The 18,392-nt window shown below is 54.8% G+C and overlaps 1 protein-coding gene across 1 annotated transcript; it reads left to right on the plus strand.

Moving 5' to 3' along the window:
* Nucleotides 1-4,426: 4,426 nt before the first annotated feature.
* On the plus strand, nt 4,427-18,250 carry LOC147583405 (uncharacterized). Its single transcript, XM_086682277.1, has 8 exons — nt 4,427-4,473; nt 4,645-4,850; nt 7,027-7,179; nt 9,622-9,731; nt 11,001-11,032; nt 13,726-13,813; nt 16,014-16,048; nt 17,744-18,250. The coding sequence occupies exons 1-8, from the start codon at nt 4,427-4,429 to the stop codon at nt 18,078-18,080; spliced, it is 1,008 nt and encodes a 335-aa protein (XP_086538403.1). The 3' UTR covers nt 18,081-18,250.
* Nucleotides 18,251-18,392: the final 142 nt, after the last annotated feature.

Raw genomic sequence — 18,392 nt, forward strand, 5'->3', positions numbered from 1 at the left:
CCGGCCACAGTCCCATACCCTGAATGGGACAGCAGAGCAGGGGAGGCTCAGGCCTTACCCAGCCCTGCAGGGTCCGGTGGCCACAGGAAGGGCCTTGGTGTCACCACAACCCTTATGTGGCACTGAGGGATCTGGTCAGTCTCCTGCCCCCGTGCAGGTCCCCCAGGGCCCGGCTGGTTCTCAGCCACCCTTCCACTCACCCCTGGCCTGGGCACCAGCTTGGGCTGATCCTCGTGGCCCTCAGCTCATTCTCATCTGCCCTCCTCCTGCCCTCTTCCCCCAGCAGGGCTGGGTCCCCATCGCCTCCATGCCTTCATCTGGCAGCCTGAGCCCTGGGTCTGCACGTGGTGCCTAGAGGCTGGAGGGCGAGGGAGGAATGAGCGATTTGGGCCAGAAGCAGCCTCCCACTCAGGCTAGTGCATTGTGGAGGCAGGACCCCGCCTGTCAGCTCCAGGCTGCTCAGAGGCGGAAGCAGAGGCTGCTGGCAGGTCTGAGGAGGACCCCCCGAGGGGGCTTCCCGCAGGCCTGAGCAGTAGCCCCAGCCCCCTGCTCCGAACCCCCACCCCTGTCAAATCCCGGCAGAACCCCGTGCACCCATGGCCTCGCCTCCCAGGCTGGGTCATTTCCCCCAACCACACCCGGGAACCCAACCTGTAAACCCTGAACCCTCCCATTCAGCACTGGTCCTGGGAAGCAGGGCAGGGCTGACAGGGAGGCGGCTTCCACCTCTTCTGTTTGGTTTCCAAGGGGACAGACAGTGTGTTGGTCCCGAAGGGGAGGATGAGGGTGGGAGCCCGGGGACTGGTTTTACCCTGGGTGCCACGGCGGGAGTGGGTGCCAGAGAGCCTGAGGGGCCTAGGGGCGAGGAGAGACAAGATGGGACCCAGACAGACCGTGCAGACTGGCCGTGTGAGCCCTCCCTGCTCCCCTCCTTCATTTTTTGATGATACACTGTCTTCTTCCCCCGACGCACGTGCTCTGAGCATCTCTGCTGCCCAAAGAACCCCCACGACTTCGGCACCCAGCGTGGTGGCCGCTGGCCCCTGAAGGCCTTCCCTTGCTGCCTCGGTGAAGCGCGGGGTCCACACCCTCAGGCCGTAAGCAGGCGCCTCCAGGGTCCTGCTTCTAGTTTGAGCGGGCACCTTCGCCGTGTTGACCAGGCCTGCCTGCACGTTCCTTGACACACTCACGCCCAGGTGACTGGTGGGCTTTTCTGTTTCCACCTCGTGGTCCACTTGCTTGCTGTTTGCATCGATCCTGCTGAAACCAACGTACGGCTCAAGAACTACTTGGAGCCCGTACCCACTTTTGACCCATCCAAACACATGCGTGTCATCGAGAACCAATATTGCCACCTGTGTGAGGTCACCGTGTAAGTGCCCAGGGTGTGGGAGCAGGCAGCCCCGAGGGCACGGCCCCTGCCGTGTGGACCCATCCCCTCTCCGTGCTGTGCACAGGCAGGTCCTGCCCCGGCCTTTCTGTTTTCACGCAGCTGACCGGTGCTGCTTTCCTTGAATGACCAGCAGTGGCCCTGAGACACGCAGGACCCCTCACCCATCTAAGGGCTCAGATGAGTCCCAGCGCCCCCACCGGAACCCCACCTGGGCTAGTCGGAGCCCTGAGGGCTCAGCAGGCAGCCTGGGAGGGAGGCCTGTGGCTCAGGATGGGAGCTGGTGGCACAGTGTGGCAGGCGTGTCTGAGGGAAGATAACCCCCCTGGGGCCTGGTCTTCCCTGCCACCTGTCTCTCCTTTCTGACCCTGTCTTCCTCCCACACATGCTGCTAACGGGCTGCTCATGTGAATTCTTCCTTCTAGGAGCCAGAAGGCTAAACACTGTAGGGCCTGCAACAAGTGTGTCTTTGACTTTGACCACCATTGCAAATGGCTTAACAACTGTGTAGGGGGCAGGAATTACAGGTGAGGGGCTGGAGGGGGAGGTCCGGGAGGGAGGGGCAGAGTCCTGGGGGAGGGAGAGGGAGACCAAGCAGGGAAGAGGGAAAAGGGCATTGCAGGGGCCGGGGGTGGGGAAGGGAGGAGGGACCTCGAAGTGGGGAGGGGTGAGGTCCTGGTGGAGAGAGAGGAGGTCCTTGGCAGGGGGGAGGGGTGGGGTGCTAGGGAAGGAGAAAGTGAAAGGACTGGGGGAGGGAGGGGGATTGGTCAGGGGGAGGGGTGAGGGGGCCCGGAGAGAGGGGTCCTGCAGGCTGGGGGCCTCATGGGTAAGAGGGTGGGGGCCACAGGCAGTGGGAGGAGTCACATGCTGTCCCCAGCACAGCGGTCCTTAACGTCTTTCTGTTCTCCTTGTCTGGCTCTAAAATGTGTTGGCCTGGAGCCCCTTCCGAATGTGGAGGCCCAGCCCCATCCAGAGGGGCTGAGGCTGAGCTGACTTGTCCTTGACCCGCTGGCCTGGACCCAGGCGCTTTCTCCTGGGAGGCCGTCAGAGCACAGAGGATGTGGGCCGAGGCTGCACTGGGAGCAGGTGTTCAGTCCTGCACGGGCTTTGCCAGGACCCCATGTGCTAGGGCCCAGGCTGTGAGTGGCCAAGAAAGTCGCAGGGGCTCCCCCAGCTAGTTCAGAGTGGCCTTTGCCGGCTCATGGCGCTGCAAGGGGTTCCACTGCTCACCCACCACTCATAGCAGGTGTGCTCCGTGCAGCCTGGTCATGGAGCGTCATGGTCTGTGCTCTGTGCAGCCCAGTCCAGGAGTGTTGTGGTCTGTGCTCCGGGCAGCCCGGTCCAGGAGGGTTGTGCTCCGGGCAGCCCGGTCCAGGAGGGTTGTGCTCCATGCAGCCTAGTCCAGGAGGGTTATGCTCCAGGCAGCCACCGGTCCAGGAGCGTCGTGGTCTGTGCTCTGGGCAGCCCGGTCCAGGAGCGTCGTGGTCTGTGCTCCAGGCAGCCTGGTTCAGGAGGGCCATGCTCCGTGCAGCCCAGTCAAGAAATGCTCCACTTGTTCAGGCTTCAAAAGCGTTGCTGCTTTGAGCAGAAGGAAATGCAAAGCTGTCATCATTAGAAAAGTCAAATGAGAATTGGGGGCCTGGGAGCCCTCATGTCGCCCTCTCCACTACAGAGGAGGAGCCCCAGGCCAGCTGGAGTGGGGGGGGGGGCTGCCTCCTCACGGTAGCAGGGCTCTCTTCTCTCCCCCAGATGCTCCTCTTAAGGTCTTGGTGCCACAGGCTGGTCGCCTCGAGGTCTGGTCGGCTGTCTGGGATGGGCGAGGGTGTGTGGCCCTGCCACTGAGGAGGACCAAGCTGACCGGGCCCCACAGGGCACACAGGGTGGAGTTCCGAGGTCCTGACAGTGGCCTCCGGGCACAAAAGGCTGCAGAAGTTCCTGGTGGGGACGGCTGGGCCCCAGGAGCCCTCCTATCCACTGGGCAGTGGCAGCAGCAAGGAGTGTGTGCAGAAGTGAGGGAGGGCACCATGTGCGCGGGGGTCTTGGTGAGGGCATGGCCACCCCTGTCCACGTGGAGTCCAGGACTCCCTCCTGTCCCTTCCACCATCAGGCAGAGAAAGCAAGAGGAAATGACTACATTTACAAGACGAGTTGGCCAAAACAGTTGGCAAAGTGTGATAAGCTCCTGAGACGACGTGCCTTCACAGGGGAAGTGCCCGGACTGGGTGCTGAGGCACCATAGACACAGGAGTCAGAGACGACAGCGACGTTTCTGGCCCCGAACATGCAGCTGGACAGGCTTTGGCCCTCACCCTGCCGGGAGGGCTGCCTCTGGCCTGGTGCCAGCAGCACCGGATGGCCGAGGGCCTTCTGCTGCGGGGTGGGCCCGTCGGCTGGAACAGCTGCACCGCACACCACAGGCTCCCTGGGAACCAGAGCCAGATGTGGGGCCAGGTGTGTGCCCCCTGCACCTCGGGGACACACAGGACACGTGCCCTCCAGGGCCTTTGACAAGGGGCCACAATGCAGGCTGCCCTCCACATCCACATGACCCTTTGAGGACATTCTCGTTTTAGCTCTCTGCCTAAAGATGTGTTAAAAAAACAAAAACAAACCTCAAGATGTTCTGGAAAAGAATAATGGAGTCAGATAAATTTCAGCTGGATAAAAGACACTGCTGAAGATTGAAAATGCTAAAGAAACAGTTTCCTTAAATATCACCACGGTAGAAAGCCCAAAGGAAGACCTTGCAGCAGGAGATTATTCCAAGAACTGCTGACCAGAATTTAATTTTTTCATGGTTAGATTGTTCTCTGTGTCCTGAGCACAGGCAAGAGGACAGGAGTGATTCTGGCCTAATGCCAAAGCACAAGATGTCACTTGTGCACACAAGTGTGCACAGGCCCCGGGAGGGTGTGTGGAGATGATGCACTGTGGGCCGCTGGCCGGCCAGGCGCCTGTCCCAGCACCCCTGCTTCCCCGACCTGCTGGGCTTCCATGCTTCTGGATGGAAGCACAGCACCCAGGATCCCGTGCAACATGGGGGGCAGGGGTGGTGGTCCCGATCCTGACCCGGTGGAGCCCTGGTGAGCAGTGGCGGCGTGTGGAGGAAGCTGCAGGCAGCCCGACCCGCCTGGAGCCTCTGTGTACCCAGCTGGGAGCCAGGCCAGGCCCTTCTCACTGCCGCGTGGGGGTGGGAAGGGGGCACAGAAACTGGTGGTGCCCTCAGGGCATCCTCTGGGGATCTGGGGTGCCAGGCGACAGGAAGAAGGCTGGGCCTTGGGTTCGGGGTCAGGGGCACCTTGCCCAGCCCTGAGTCTTGCTCTGCCCCCCTGCAGATATTTCTTTAGCTCCTTGGTTTCCGCCTTGGCCAGCCTGCTCTGCCTGATCACCATCCTGCTCTACGTCTTCATCCAGTACTCAGTCAACCCGGAGGTGCTGCGCACTCATCCCCTCTATGAAGGTACGGCGGGGGGGGGGGGGTGGGGGTGGGGGTGGGGGGGTGGGGGGGTTCCTCTCTGGCATTGCTTTCTCTTGGGTCACTCGTGGTGGTAGCCTCTCCCTCCAGCTGTCTTTCAGGGAAAGCTCTCCTTCTGGGGGATGTCAGTCTGGCCCGCCCCTAGCTGGGTGAGCTGTGGGGCCGAGCAGGAGGGCAGCAGTCCCCCAGGGACCAGAAGGCAGGTTTGGGGCCCCGTGCCCATCACCCAGTAGTTGGTCTTGGCAGGGAGCAGGGTGGGGCAGGAGGGCAGGGCTGCCTGGGGAAGGTGCTGGGTGGTGTGTGGCTGCAGGTGTCTGCTGAGCGGCTCCAGGAACCTGGCCTTGGGAACACATGTGCCTCAAAGGTCTGTCCATCACTGCGCAACCCCGGGCCTGTGACCGTGACCTTATTTGGAGAGAGGGTCCTCCCAGATGCGATTAAGGATCCTGAGATGATCATGGGTTACCTGGCAATGTGTGGGATCCTGGATCCAGTGAAAACATCCTTGTAAGAGACTGGAGGGACATGGCCACAAGCCAAGGGGTGCCTGGAGCCCCAGAAGCTGGAAGATCCAAGGACAGATCCTCCCCCATGGCCTCGGAGGGAGACGGGCCCTGCAACACCCTGACTTCGGGGCTTCATCTCTGCTGTTGAAACTGCCTGGTCTATGGCCATCAGTCACAGCAGCCCTGGACACTGACACAGGGAGAACCCCAAGCGGAGCACCTCATGTGTCTGTCCTGAGTGTTTGGGGACCTCAGCCCTCAGGGTTCAGAGCAAAGCTTCCTTTCCCGGTCCAGGCCTCTCTCCAGAGCACGTCACGGCCATGCCCTCTTCCTGGAAGGGCACCATGCCCTGTGCACCTTCATCCCAAGGCCTTCAGTGCACCTGGGCTGGATGAGCCCTGGTGGGATGGGCCATCTGACCTGCACCTGCTCCAGAGTGCATCCTGGCTATTTCCATGGTAAAAGGGAACAGTGGGAGTCTCAGCGAGACCCGGCCCTGCTCAGCGGGAAGAGCCGGCTGCGCTCTGCACACAGCCAGCTGGAGGCCTCCGCCTGCCATCCTTCCTGACATTCTCCACACATGGCCTGAGCAGAGGGGCTGGCCGGTGACCGCTGCCTCAGGACAGTCACCGGTGGGCACTGGGGATTCCCTGCGAAGGTCCTCCCGGCCACGGGGCCTCTCATTGCCCCAACACACTCTGAAATGCGGCTCGCACATGGTAAGCAGCAGCCTCAGCGCACCCGAGTTCCATAGCACATGTCCTTACTTCCTCCCAATGTGGGCGTCGGCTGGGCCCTCGCTGCCACGCGCTGGCAGAACAGAGGGCAGCCTGGTCTCCGAAGGTGCTTCTCTCTGGGAACTTGCTCGCTCCAGAACCATCGTGGATGTGCTGCACATGAATGCCTGATGACTGAGGCAATCTCCTGGGTTTGCTGTTCCAGAAGATTCCATGGGGCTGCTTACCCGCCAGTTCCCTGGGGCACTTTGGTGTCATTGGTGGGAATTCATCAACACATCACCGGCTAAGGGGACAAGCATGTGGCCGGCCACCCCATGGTACATCCAGCCTCATGCACACTGCGCTGCAGCCCCCGAGGCACACAGCGGGCCTGGCAGCCACTTTCCATGCCACGTAAAGGACTGGAATCAGTACCTCCCAGACTGTGTGGTGGGATGAGAGCATTTCAGCTGGATTCCATCTCCATGGGCCTGCCTGCAGATTCCTCAGTGCTTTCCTCACACCGAAGTTCAGAAGTGTCAACAGCCCTTGGGGCCCAGATGACCAAGTCCTGGAAATGTCCCAAGGCGCTGGCTACTGCCTTGCAGTTCCCTGTGAGGGTGGCTGACTGAGAACAGGGAGGGCCTGGCACAGTGGCATGGCCCTTGGGACAGGGTGGGGGTTCAGCCAGGCAGGGGGTCAGGCTCTGCAACCCGGACCCTTAGTTATCCTCTCCCAGCCTCACCTTCCAGACCCGTAAAGTGGGGCTGTGACACCCACCTCAGTCAGGGGGCTGCAAGGGCACCTGGGTGAGGTAGGCCACACACTGGGGTGGGGGAGGGGCTTCCTTGGGCTGCTCACCCTCCCCCACCTCCCAAGAAGGGGCTGGCCATGCCCCAGGTGCTGGATGCATGCATGTCTCCCTTGCCTCCGCAGACGTGCCCAAGGACACTTGGCTGCTGTTCCTTCCGTTTTTCCCTGTAAAGACGAAGGCCCTGGTGGTCCTGGGCATTGGGGTGTCCGTCCTGCTGCTGTCTACTCTCAGCCTCCTGCTGCCTGGACACCTGTTCATCTTCCACCTCTTCTTAAGTATGTGTCCTGACCCCCACTCCAGTCTTTGTCCCTTGCGTTCCCACGTGGCCCAAGACAAGGTCTGCCGGCCCCTGCTAGAAACGAGCACATCAGACAAATGACAGGAAGAGACACCCCTAGAGGGACAGCAGGGCTCATTCTGCTCTGAGGCCTGCAGAGGACACGAGAGGGACTAGGAGTAAGTTAGATAAGGGAGCAGAACGTGTGAGGCAGGAACAGGCACCATTAAAAAAAGAACGGGGGATTTAGAGAAGCACCAAGTCCTAACAATGAAAAATAGTGAGCCAGCGACAGGGTATCTGCTGACCCAGCTTGCTGCAGGGACACTGGCCGTTTCCTGGAGTCCACGCGGCACTGCGTGCAGCAGGCCCCACCACGCCGTGGCCCAGGGGAGGGCATGAATTCTCTCTGTGGCTTCTGCAAGGGAGAAGGTGGCAGCGGGGGCCCTATGTGGCTGCCAGAGCGGGTCTGGCACAGGGAGTGTCCTCAGCAGAGCCAGGGCCGGAATCAGCACCCGGAGCCAGAGGTGGGTCAGCCCAGGCCCTTATCCTAAAAGCTTCCACGCACCGGCCAATGGGGACAAGGGTGAATTTGGGGACAGTGCCCCAGCTGCAGCATACAGTACAGCCAGCAGGTGGCAAGCTGGGCAGGTCCAGAAGTCCACTGCGGCCACTCAGGACAGACGGACGTGAGACTGGAGAACAGGTCCACGGGACAGATGGCCAATGGGAGATCCAGGCACAGGGACCAGAGGGCCCCAACCCAGGCAACAGGGAGGGTGGTGGTGCCACACTCACTGTGGGGGTAGGGGAGGGAGATGCACACGGAGCTTATGGCTCAAGGTGCTGTTTACAGGGTATTTGGACAGCAAAGCACAGACTTCCAGAAAAAGTTGGGATATTAGCTATTGTTATAATAAACTTACCCTGCTTGAAGTAACAGAGTTATCACCTTGCAGTCTCTGTGGGTCATGGGTTCAGCATAGCTTAGCTGGGTCCACTGGCCCTGCTCGGCCACAAGGCTTCCTCCAGGTGTGAGGAAGGTCTGTGGTCTCATCCGACTGGGACCCGCGTTTAGGTTCAATGCCAGGGTGTTGGCAGGCCAGCTCCTGGCCTCCGTTCCCCGTGAGTTGTTGGCCGGTGCCTCCTCCCACCAGGACACTCCAGCACGAGGGGGCAGCCGGCCTTTTGTAGCCCAGTCATGGAAGTGACGCCCTTCACCTCTTGTGCAAGGCGCTGGGGCCACCCACTCTCCAAGGGATGGCGTGACACAAATACCCTGAGGTGGGGGGTAGGGGCTGCTGGGGGGCCTGTCAGAAGCTGTGGGCAGCTGGATGCCTCTTTGAAGTTTGGGGGAAGGACATCCTGACACTGCAGCACGAGTGGAGTGCAGCATTGGTGAGGGCAAGCCCTCCCAGGAAGATGCACAGATGTCTGGTACCAGCAGCAGGGGTGTGGGGAAAGCCGCCTCCACACAAGCGGGGGACAGAGCATCCCAAAGACCAGCGGCCCCGGGCTGCTGTGTTGACGCCTAGTGTCGCTGGAGGGGACACGGCAGACACTCATTCAGCGCACACTGCACTCTGGCCTCCCTCCCCAGCCACATCTCCTCTCGTTACTGTCAGATGAAGGTGTTTGCTCAAAACTCAGGACGAGTGTGAGCTCTGGGGAACACACAGTGTGTACTTGCCACCTGATGGTGATGGCAGCCATCCCTGCAATCCCTGCCAGAGAACTAGTGTTTTCGCGAGCATGTGGCCAGATGCAAATTACGCCCTCACACAGGTTCTGGGGGAGGTGGGAGAACCAGTAAGAGCCAGGTGTAGTTCATCAGGTAGCCAAAGCAAACACAAACAGATGCCCTTGTACAAACCACCCAGGGAAGGGAACGGGCTCCACGCGGGTGTGGAGGGCAGCCCACCTTCCGCCTGCCCCTCCAGCTGCAACTAGGCTTCTGTGGGTGGCCCTTATCCCTTTCCAGAAATAACTAGAAGCCATCTGTCCTCGTGTTTGTTGGTTTTAGGGAGAGAAGTGGGAGGATTGGTGCCTCTGCTGAAGCAGGCACAGAACCCGTTTCGTGGACGGTGCTGTCTGTTGACAGACCCGGGTCTCAGATGTCCTTTCAGTGACCTGGGGTGCTTCTGCCACAGTGCCGGAGCCAGCGTCCGGGTCCACACTGGCTTTGTGGGCCTGGAAGGCCGCAGGGTAGCTGTTCCTGGGACGGGGCGCCAGCAGCCTTGGGGCTGTGACGAGCTACTGCTTGCCTCCCACAGGCCAGGTGGGCCCCGGGGTGGCCATGCAGCAGCCCCCCAGCGCCCCAGGTTAGGAGGCAGCTCCCGGCACCCTGGGGGGAAGCCCTGGAAGACCGGGTTGTGGCCTGTGGGCCACTCTGCCCGCCTGCGTAATTGTAACTGCCTGTTTCCGCCTTTCTCCTCTCTAGTGTTCAAGAAGTTGAGCACATATGAGTATGTGATACAGAAACGCTGTCAAAAGATTCCAAAAGTTCCAGCGGGGAGGAAAGAGCTGTCCTTCAAAATAAGCATGCCACAGGTAGCGGGTGCCCCTCTGCTTCACCATCTGCGCTATCCAGGCCTGGGGCAGCGCCCAGTGTCACCTTGCAGCTGGAACTTCTCACAGTCCTTTGCTTCTGTGTTGGCACAATTCTCTGATTCCATGTGTGTGTGTGTGTGTGTGTGTGTGTGTGTGCGCGCGCACGCACGTTGTGTGATGCAGTGCAGGTGTATGTGTGTATGTGTATGTGGTGTGTGTGATGCAGTGTGTGCGTGTGCGTGTTTGGTGTGAGATGCACTGCATGTTTGCACGTGTGAGTGCATGATGTGTATAATGTGATGCACATGTGTGTGGTTGTGTGTGCATAGTATGTGATGCAGTGCATGTGTGTGTGGTTTTGTGCGTGTGTGTGTGTTTAGTGTGAGATACGGTGCGTGTGTGACTGAGTACATGTGTGTGATGCAGTGCATGTGTATGTGTGCATGTGTACATGGTGTGTGTGATGCAGTGTATGTGTGTGTGTGTGTGCAGCGCAGTACATGTGTGTTTGGTGTGTGGTGTGCATGTGTGTTACATCATTTGTACGTTCACTGTCCACAGAATCAAGCCAGCAGGGTTGACTCCTTTTAGGCCCATATATTAATGCAGCTGTTTCTCATCAAAATTAAAAGCATTTGCTTTTCAAACGAGCACCATTAAGAAAATGAAAACATAAGCCAAAGGCAGAAATATTTGCAAATCATATACTTGTGCCCAGAATATATAAAGAATTCAAAATTTAATTATAAGAAAAATGACCCAGTGTTTTAACTTTTTAAATGCGCAAAAGATTTGAACCACCTGTTCACCAAGGAGGATCCACGGTAGCAGATAAGCACATCGACATCAGTTACCATTAAGAAAACACAAAACCACAGTAAGATACCATTACACATCCAGTAGAATGGCTATAATCAAAAGAACCAATAATAAAAAGCGTTGGTGAAGCTGTAGATCGAAAGGCTCCTACGTTACTAGTGCAGATACCGAATTATATCACTCTGATCAGCAGTTTGGTGTTTTCTTAAAAAGTGAAATGTATAGTCACCGTTGAAGTCAGCAATCCCACTTCCAGTTTCTTAACTATTAGAAGTGAAGACACAGGTATTCATGTGACAGGGGTGCTATCCCCCAGTGAGATCCTTTCCTAGGACCCAGGGACGCTGAAGCACCATTACTCAAAATTAACTAATAACTGACTTGAATCGTGTATAAGACTAAGCCCAGTGTCAACAACTTTTTCACGTTATGAATTTTTATTGCTCACAGCAAGAAGATGACCTGAGTCTGTCTGCACGTAGGTAAGTGTGTAAGCTTACTAGAGTTGTTTTATCTGTCTGACAAATACTATATGCTCTCAATTGTCTTGCTTGAACAAGTCTTCGTTACTCCAAGGTTATACAAATCTCCACATTCTGTGCTAGTGTTTTCACCAGCTTTATTCGCTTTGCATTTTGATTTCCAAGCCGTCCTGAATTTGTGTGTTCACGGAGACAGGGGCTAAGGTGGGTTTGCCCAGGACCTAGTGCCCCCGGCTCCCCCAGGAGACCCTCTTCCGGCCGTGCCTCACCCTGAACGTCCAGCAGGGGAACGCCCTCGGCATTCTTTAGTTTTCATAGTTGTTGACAATTCCTCCACGTTTTTAGTTTCCGTATAATTTTTAAAATAGTTTTCATGCAGTTCTGAGAAAGGCAGAGTTCGAAGTGGAGTTACAGGAAACATTCCTTAGAGGCGGGAGCGAGCGGAGCCGCATGGCCTCAGCTCCAAGCCCTGAAACTGCCCCAGAAGTCGGTCTCCCCTGGGGGAGCGGGCCGGAAGTGCCCCAGTTCTGTGGTGCTGTCGGAAGTTCGGCCCTCGCAGAAACGGGTGGGGGGCGACTCCCATGTTCTGGCGGAGCTGGGCAGGTCGCAGGGCTGGTGCTGGTTCTTGACCGAGGATCGGGAATCCCTCCAAAGAATCCGCTCATTCCTTTTGCATTTGTGTCCTTAGACACCCGGTAGCCATGCTTCTGGGAAAACCTGGGTCGTTTGGAGTTTCACTTGAAGCATTGCCACACTGCGGTCCTTTAGGTACAATCTGAGCACGTTCCCCTCGCCCTGTCCAGCCTGGGGGCCAGCCGCCTCTAGAAGCAACTGAGACTAACCCCGTTTTCGGGCAGTCGGTGTGGACACTGCGCAGGAACTGGGGACCTCAAGTCTCTGGCCGCCCCACGCACTGCAGTCACTGCTGGTGCTCCGAGGACTGTCTTCCAAGTTCTGTTTTAGTATTATTTTGTGAGTTATACTCACAGTGCTTTGTTTTTATAAAATTGTAATCACATTGTTCAACTCTTTAGAGCCCCTTTTAAAAATTCCATATATTGTGGTGCCACTGGGTGGCTCAGGCGGTTAAGCATGGGACACTTGGTTTCTACTGAGGTCATGATCTCACGGTTTGTGGGGTTGAGCCCCACATTGGGCTCTGTGCTGGCAGCAGTGAGCCTGCTTGGGATTCTCTCTGCCTCTCTCTCTGCCCCTTCTCCCCAAGGCCTCTCTCTGTCAAAATAAATACATAAACTTAAAAAAAAATTCCATACATTGTGGACATAGTTAAAAGAAAAAGAAACATAATTTTTATGAGTATGAGTGACTTCATCTTTGGGAGGGACCATATTCCTCATTTCTGGAATGTTATTCCTTATTTTCAATCACTATAGTGTTCCCTTCTCCAACTGGAAAGTGAGCTGCTAACCTTTGTATTGAAAGGTCGATTGTGTTGAGAGACAAGCCCTCTCAATGCGCTGGGCCGTCTGTCCCAGCGGCCTCTCTTTCCTGCAGAAGTGTCCCTAGTTTGACCTGGACACTCACAGCCTTACATGTTAGGCAAAGCCCACTGTCAGAATGTCAGCTCCAAGAGATCAAAGAGTATCTTTAAATCACGTGGCACTCTGTCAATCCCCCCAAAAGAAAAATCCACTCAGTAAGTGCCTGTGGAGTTCCATGATGTAAGTCACTGGTATATTTTAGGGGAGAACTTAGTGTAGCACTCTCTAAGGTGCTTCTCTCTATTAGTAGGTATCAGACCAATTTATTGGGAGTATTTCCTCTGGACCATTAATCTGCTGCAAAAGTAGGATCACACGTGTGAAGATACTTCTTGCCTAATTCTACAGGTGTTCTGCTCAGCTAATGTCCATCAAGTGGCTTGTATTAATTTTTTATTGCTATCTGGCAAATTCCCACAAATGTAGTGGCTTGAACTAAGACTCGTCTGAAAGCGCTTGTGGGTCATGTGCCTGGCAAGCTCAGCTGGGTCCCTGATTGGTGCCTCCCAAGGCAACAGTCACGGCTCACCAGGTCAGCCCTCCTTTCTGGAGGTTATGGGGAAGAGTCTGCTTCCGGGCAGATAGAGAATGCCAGTGCAGCTGTTGCTTTCCCACTCTTGCTACGTGGCCCTTCCATCTCTAAGTTGGTAATGGTGGGTCTAGTCTCTTCATATTTTAGATCTCTCGGACTTCCTCCTTTTCCTCATTTCTCAGTTTTTAAGGATTCGTGTGATTGCATTGGACCTACTTGGGTAATCAAGGACAGTCCTCAGTTTCCTACAGTTGCCGCAAGGAATGAGCACAAAGTGACAATGCCATGGTCTCCAAGGCAGGTCACTTTGTCCATTTGTAACTGAGCCCTGCTGCACCCACAGACTCAAGAACGCAGTGGCCCAGCGTGGGGGTGCCACAGCAGGAAGAAGCGCCCCTGTGGCCTCCCACCGGCAAGCAGTCATAGACCTTTATGGATGGTGCTCCTGCGCCGTGTCCTCCGTTGTGCAGCCAACCCAAGGGCACACGGACGGCCTCCCAGGAGCTGCTGGCTCTGAGGCTCTGCAGATGAGCATGTCACGATGGCAGCCAGTGCATGGAGCTTTGCAGCTGTCAGCGGTGCTCTCTGAGCTCACTACACAAAGCAAGGCCCTTCTTTGCTCATGGAAGTCTGTCCTCCCTTTTGCCCCATCCCTGTAGAGAGCAGTGCAAGGAGGCCCCGCCGCAGCCGAGGTGCCCGGGTCTGCGATCCACCATCACCACGTGCCAGGAGAGCTCCCCGCTGCAGGTGAGAGCCGCTGGGCACGTGAAAGGTCTCAGGCTGCCCCCGGAATGAGGACAGAAAACGCTTGGGATTGCTTGTTTGACTGATTTGAAGCATTTACTCAGTACCCAGGCATGCTACTCGTATGGGAACAAAGGTGGAGGGAGAAGAGAAGAAACACTGACAGAAAATATCCTTAACTGTAGGGCTTATAGTGTGTGTGTGTGTGTGTGTGTGTGTGTGTGTGTGTGTAAGGGGGGAGAAAGAGATAAATGCAATGCAATCTGGGTGTGCGAAGACTGAAGTGGCATCCGTGTGCTTTAACGAAGGGTATTGATGTCTGTGTCCTGCTGGCTTTGAAAAGCACCAGAAAATAAAATGATGGATGGATAGTCACATGGTTAAAAAGAAATATTCACAGCAAAATTTTAATGATGATAGAACCTAGAAGTTGAGTGTTTGGGCATTCTTGTACAATCCTTTCCACTTTTCTGGGTGTTTGAAATTGTCCATTCTTAAAAAAGTGTTAGGGAATAACTATAGGACACAGACGTGGAGTAAGGGGTGTGTGTGTGTGTGTCTGTTTATGTCTGCTCTTCACAGATTGAGACTGAGGCAAGAATGTCCACCTCAAACTTCTATTTGACATTTTACTAAAGTTCCAGCCAGTGTAATACAGCAAGAAATACAAAGACATATAGATTTGAAAATGAACCTGATTTTATTTGCAGGAAACATGCTTCTAACAAATCTGCAAAAGATATAGTAGAAATAAGATAGCTCAGCAAGGTGGTAGAATACAAAATGAATATAATAACCCCCATTATATTTCTGTATACTAACAATGAAAAATCTCAAAATGATATTAAGAAAACCATTCCATCTGTAATAGCATTAAAAACAATAAAATAAAATAAAACAAGCACCAAATGTGTATACTTAACGCTACAAACTATTGATGAGAGAAACTGAACACAATCCAAATAAACGGAAAGATTTAGAATATTCGTGGACTGGAACGCAAAATATTGTCATGATAGAAAACTCCCCCCAAAATTGGTCTACATAATTACCATGAGCCCTATTGAGTTTCCAGCAAGCTTTTTTCTTTAAGGAAATAGCAAGCCAACCCTAAAATAGATACAGAAATCCAAAGGACGTAGAGTGACCAAAAGAATTTAGAAAAAGGAGCAGCAAATTGGAGGACTTACTCAATCTGACTTAAAAATGAACTATCAAGCTACAGTAGTCAGGACAGTGTGAGCCGTGAGGGTGGTGTGCCCAGTGAGGGTAGACATGCAGGTCAAGGGAACAGAATAGAAAGTCCAGAAATAAAACCTGATCAGTGGGTGTTAAACCGAGGTGCCAGGATAATTAAACAGGGAGAGATGAGAGTATATTTAATAAGCTGTGCCAGAACAATTGGATGACCATATGCAAAAAAAGAGGGCGGGGAAGAGCTTAATAGCTGCTTCTCAGCATACACACAAAAATAACTCAAAATCAACCACAGTTCTGAATTTAGGGGCTAACCTATAACACTTTAGGAAGAAAACAGAATAAAACCTTTGTGATCTTGAGGTAGACAAAGTTTTCTTTAATATGGGCACCAAAACCACTATGAAGAAAATGGAAAATTTGACTTTTTTATAAAAGAAAGCATTTCCTGTTCAGAATTCACCACTGCAAAAATAAAAATGTAAGTCACAGGTTGGAATAAATATTTGCAAACCCTGTACTTAAATCCAGAATAAATAAACAACTCTCAACACTTAATAGGGGAAAACGGCCCCATTTTTAAAATGGGGGAAAGATTCTAATAAACTTTACCAAATAGGACATACGGGTGGCAGATAATCACCTGACAAGATGTTCAACATCATTCACCACTAGGAAAGTGCAACTAAAGCCACGGTAAGACAGTTGGAACGGCTCCCTGGGAAAGGCTACCGGCACCAGGAGCGGGAGACACAGAGGAACCGGAGGCCCGTAGCTAGGTGTGCAAAGTCGTCGGGGGTTTACAGTGATACCACTGTGGAAAGTAGTTTGACAGTTTCTTAAAATCTTCAATGTATTCTTAACCTCTGACACAGCGACCCCCACACAGAGACCCCTTCCTAGGAAGGCTCTGAGCCAGACGCACCTGAAACTAATGACGGACTTGATTTCCTACGAATAGCCTCAGTACCAACAATTTCTTCTTCTTTTTCCTTTACCCCCACAGGCAGCCACAGGTGACCTGAAATCACCCTCACACAGGTAGGTTGTAAGCTTGTTGGACTTGTTCTCTCTGAATGAAAATGGCTACGCCATCTTAAGTCAAATTGCTTTGGAAAGTGACTCATCTCTGATGGGATATTTTTAAATGATGTGACAACACAGTAGGAAATAACTCTGTTTAATGTAACAGTACCACGTACAGCTACGCAGGGACCTTTTGCGCTCCACGTGCTTGGGGAAATGTAGTAATTCTCTCCCTGTGGACAACTCGCATCTGAACTAGCACGCCAGCGTCAGCGCTCATTTCTTCTGTCAGTCGGAGAACGTGTGGGGAGCGGGTCCCAGCCTCCTTTTTATGACCTCCGATAATACCTAGTTTCCCGTCGCTCCTGAGCCATGCATGCCTGCTCATTCTGAGCCTGCGAGGAGTCACACAGAGGACAGCCCTGCAGGCACACACGCACCCAAAGTGCACCCCTGCAAAGTCACAGAAGCAGAAAGTGGCCCATTATGAAGGTCACGACCCAGGGTAAGCACACATTTTAAAACGTGCACTTGGTCTCCACTTTGAAACTGTACCAGTGTGGAAAGTCACCTCAGAACATGGAGAAATGAGAAATATGCTCACATTGGGGTGAGGGTCTCGGTCTGCCAGGGCTGCCCTGACAAAGGACCACAAAACAGGTGGCTTAAAAAATAGAAATGTACCATCTCACTGCTGTGGAGGCTGGAGCCGGACTCACCTCGACATGTCCCCAGTCATAGGACCTGCACTTGGCTTCTCTCCTTGGCTCGTACCTGACGCTGTTTTCCCTTTGTCTCTTCAGTTTTCCCGTTTTGCCCCATTCTGGCAAGAATGATTGAAAATTAACGAACCAGGAGGGCCTGCCTGTCCTCTTGCACAGATGCGGTCGTCAGGCCAAGGGCCTGCCTGTCTTCTGGCATGGAAGTGGTCATCCCGCTGAGGGCCTACCTGTCCTCTTGCACAGACGCGGTAGTCGGGCTAGGGCCTGTCCTCTTGCACGGACATGGTTGTCGGGCCGAGGGCTGGCCTGTCCTCTTGCATGGACGCGGCCATCGGGCTAAGGGCCTGTCCTCTTGTATGGACGTGGTAGTCGGGCCGAAGGCCTGTCTTCTTGCACAGACTCGGTCGTCGGGCCGAGGGCTGGCCTGTCTTCTTGCACAGATGCGGTTGTTGGGCTGAGGGCCTGTCCTCTTGCACGGACACAGTCGTTGGGCTTAGGGCCTGTCCTCTTGCACGGACGCGGTCATCGGGCTGACCCTGGGCTCAGGTGATGACACCTTGAGCTGCTAGAGTCGCTGCATCTGAAAACCCCCCTTACAGCAATGTGAGGTCATTGGTGGACACTGTTCAATCCGCTTGCACAGTTCAGTTAGCTGAGTGTCCCACGACCTACATCCCCACCATTGCTCTTGGTAATTCCTGAACATCTCTTTCCTTCCAAACCCAGGGTCTCTTCCCAAATCCCCTCCTGATCTGCAGGGGCACCCCTTCTTCTTGACACCCCCTGCTGCTCCTGCAACTCTCCCTTTAGGTGCTCCTCCCCTGCCCTCCCGCGGTCTCCCACCATGCAGTGGACCTGAGGGGAAAGGGCGGTAAGGAGGCTGTGTGATGCTGTGGCCTGTGGTTTCCGGCAGCCATCAACACCCCCTCCAGGAAGCAGTGGCCGTCCTTGTTGATGAGTGTCTCCCCTTCCCCCTGCCATCCCACAGAGTGAAGTTCAGCCACCTGCTGCCGGATGTGCACTCAGGTCCATCCTCCTCCACCAACACGTTCATGGAGGACTCGTGGGTGATGGTAAGTGAGGCATGGCCGTGCGTGAGTGAGCCTCAAACACAGGGGTGGGGTCCAGTGCTGAGTCTAAGTTCCCCACAAGAGCAAGGGCAGGACAGTATTTGGACCTGCTTGTCTGGCTGGTTTAAGGCATTTATGGTGTCCTCTGGGGACACTGCTCGAACAGGACAGTGGTGGGAGGGGGATAAAGGGAAACAAGGCAGGCAGCACAAACGATCTAAAACACAGGGCATGTGTGTGAGCAGAGAAACATGACGGAAAAATGGGTGCTACTGGAACGGAAGCATCACACGTGTGCTTGGGTGACATGTGTGCACTCCAGCAAGCTGGCGGGATTCTGGCCAGGAAGGGCTCAGTGACCCACTTACTGTCACGGCAGAAGGGTGCCCCTGCTCATCTCCCAGGTCAGCGGGGAGGAGGGACATACCTGGTCCACTGTGTTCATTGCAGAGCCTGGAGTCAGAGCTCCGTGTTGGAGATGCTGGAGGCCAGTCTTCAGTGGGGACTGTGTGTGACTGGCCAGGTCACAGCTTAAACCGTAGCCAACACAATTATGGCATGACCCCT

Source organism: Puma concolor, chromosome A2 (genome assembly GCF_028749965.1).
Source record: "Puma concolor isolate L17-30 chromosome A2, mPumCon1.1.hap2, whole genome shotgun sequence".
NCBI classification, from domain to species: Eukaryota; Metazoa; Chordata; class Mammalia; order Carnivora; family Felidae; genus Puma; species Puma concolor.

Bases quoted from the DNA above. Each gene is read 5' to 3' on its own strand.
- LOC147583405 (XM_086682277.1), top strand. From the start codon at position 4,427: ATGGGGGGCAGGGGTGGTGGTCCCGATCCTGACCCGGTGGAGCCCTG. The intron at 4,474-4,644 runs GTGAGCAGTGGC...CTGGGGTGCCAG, and splicing joins CCTGACCCGGTGGAGCCCTG to GCGACAGGAAGAAGGCTGGG. The intron at 7,180-9,621 runs GTATGTGTCCTG...TCTCCTCTCTAG, and splicing joins CATCTTCCACCTCTTCTTAA to TGTTCAAGAAGTTGAGCACA.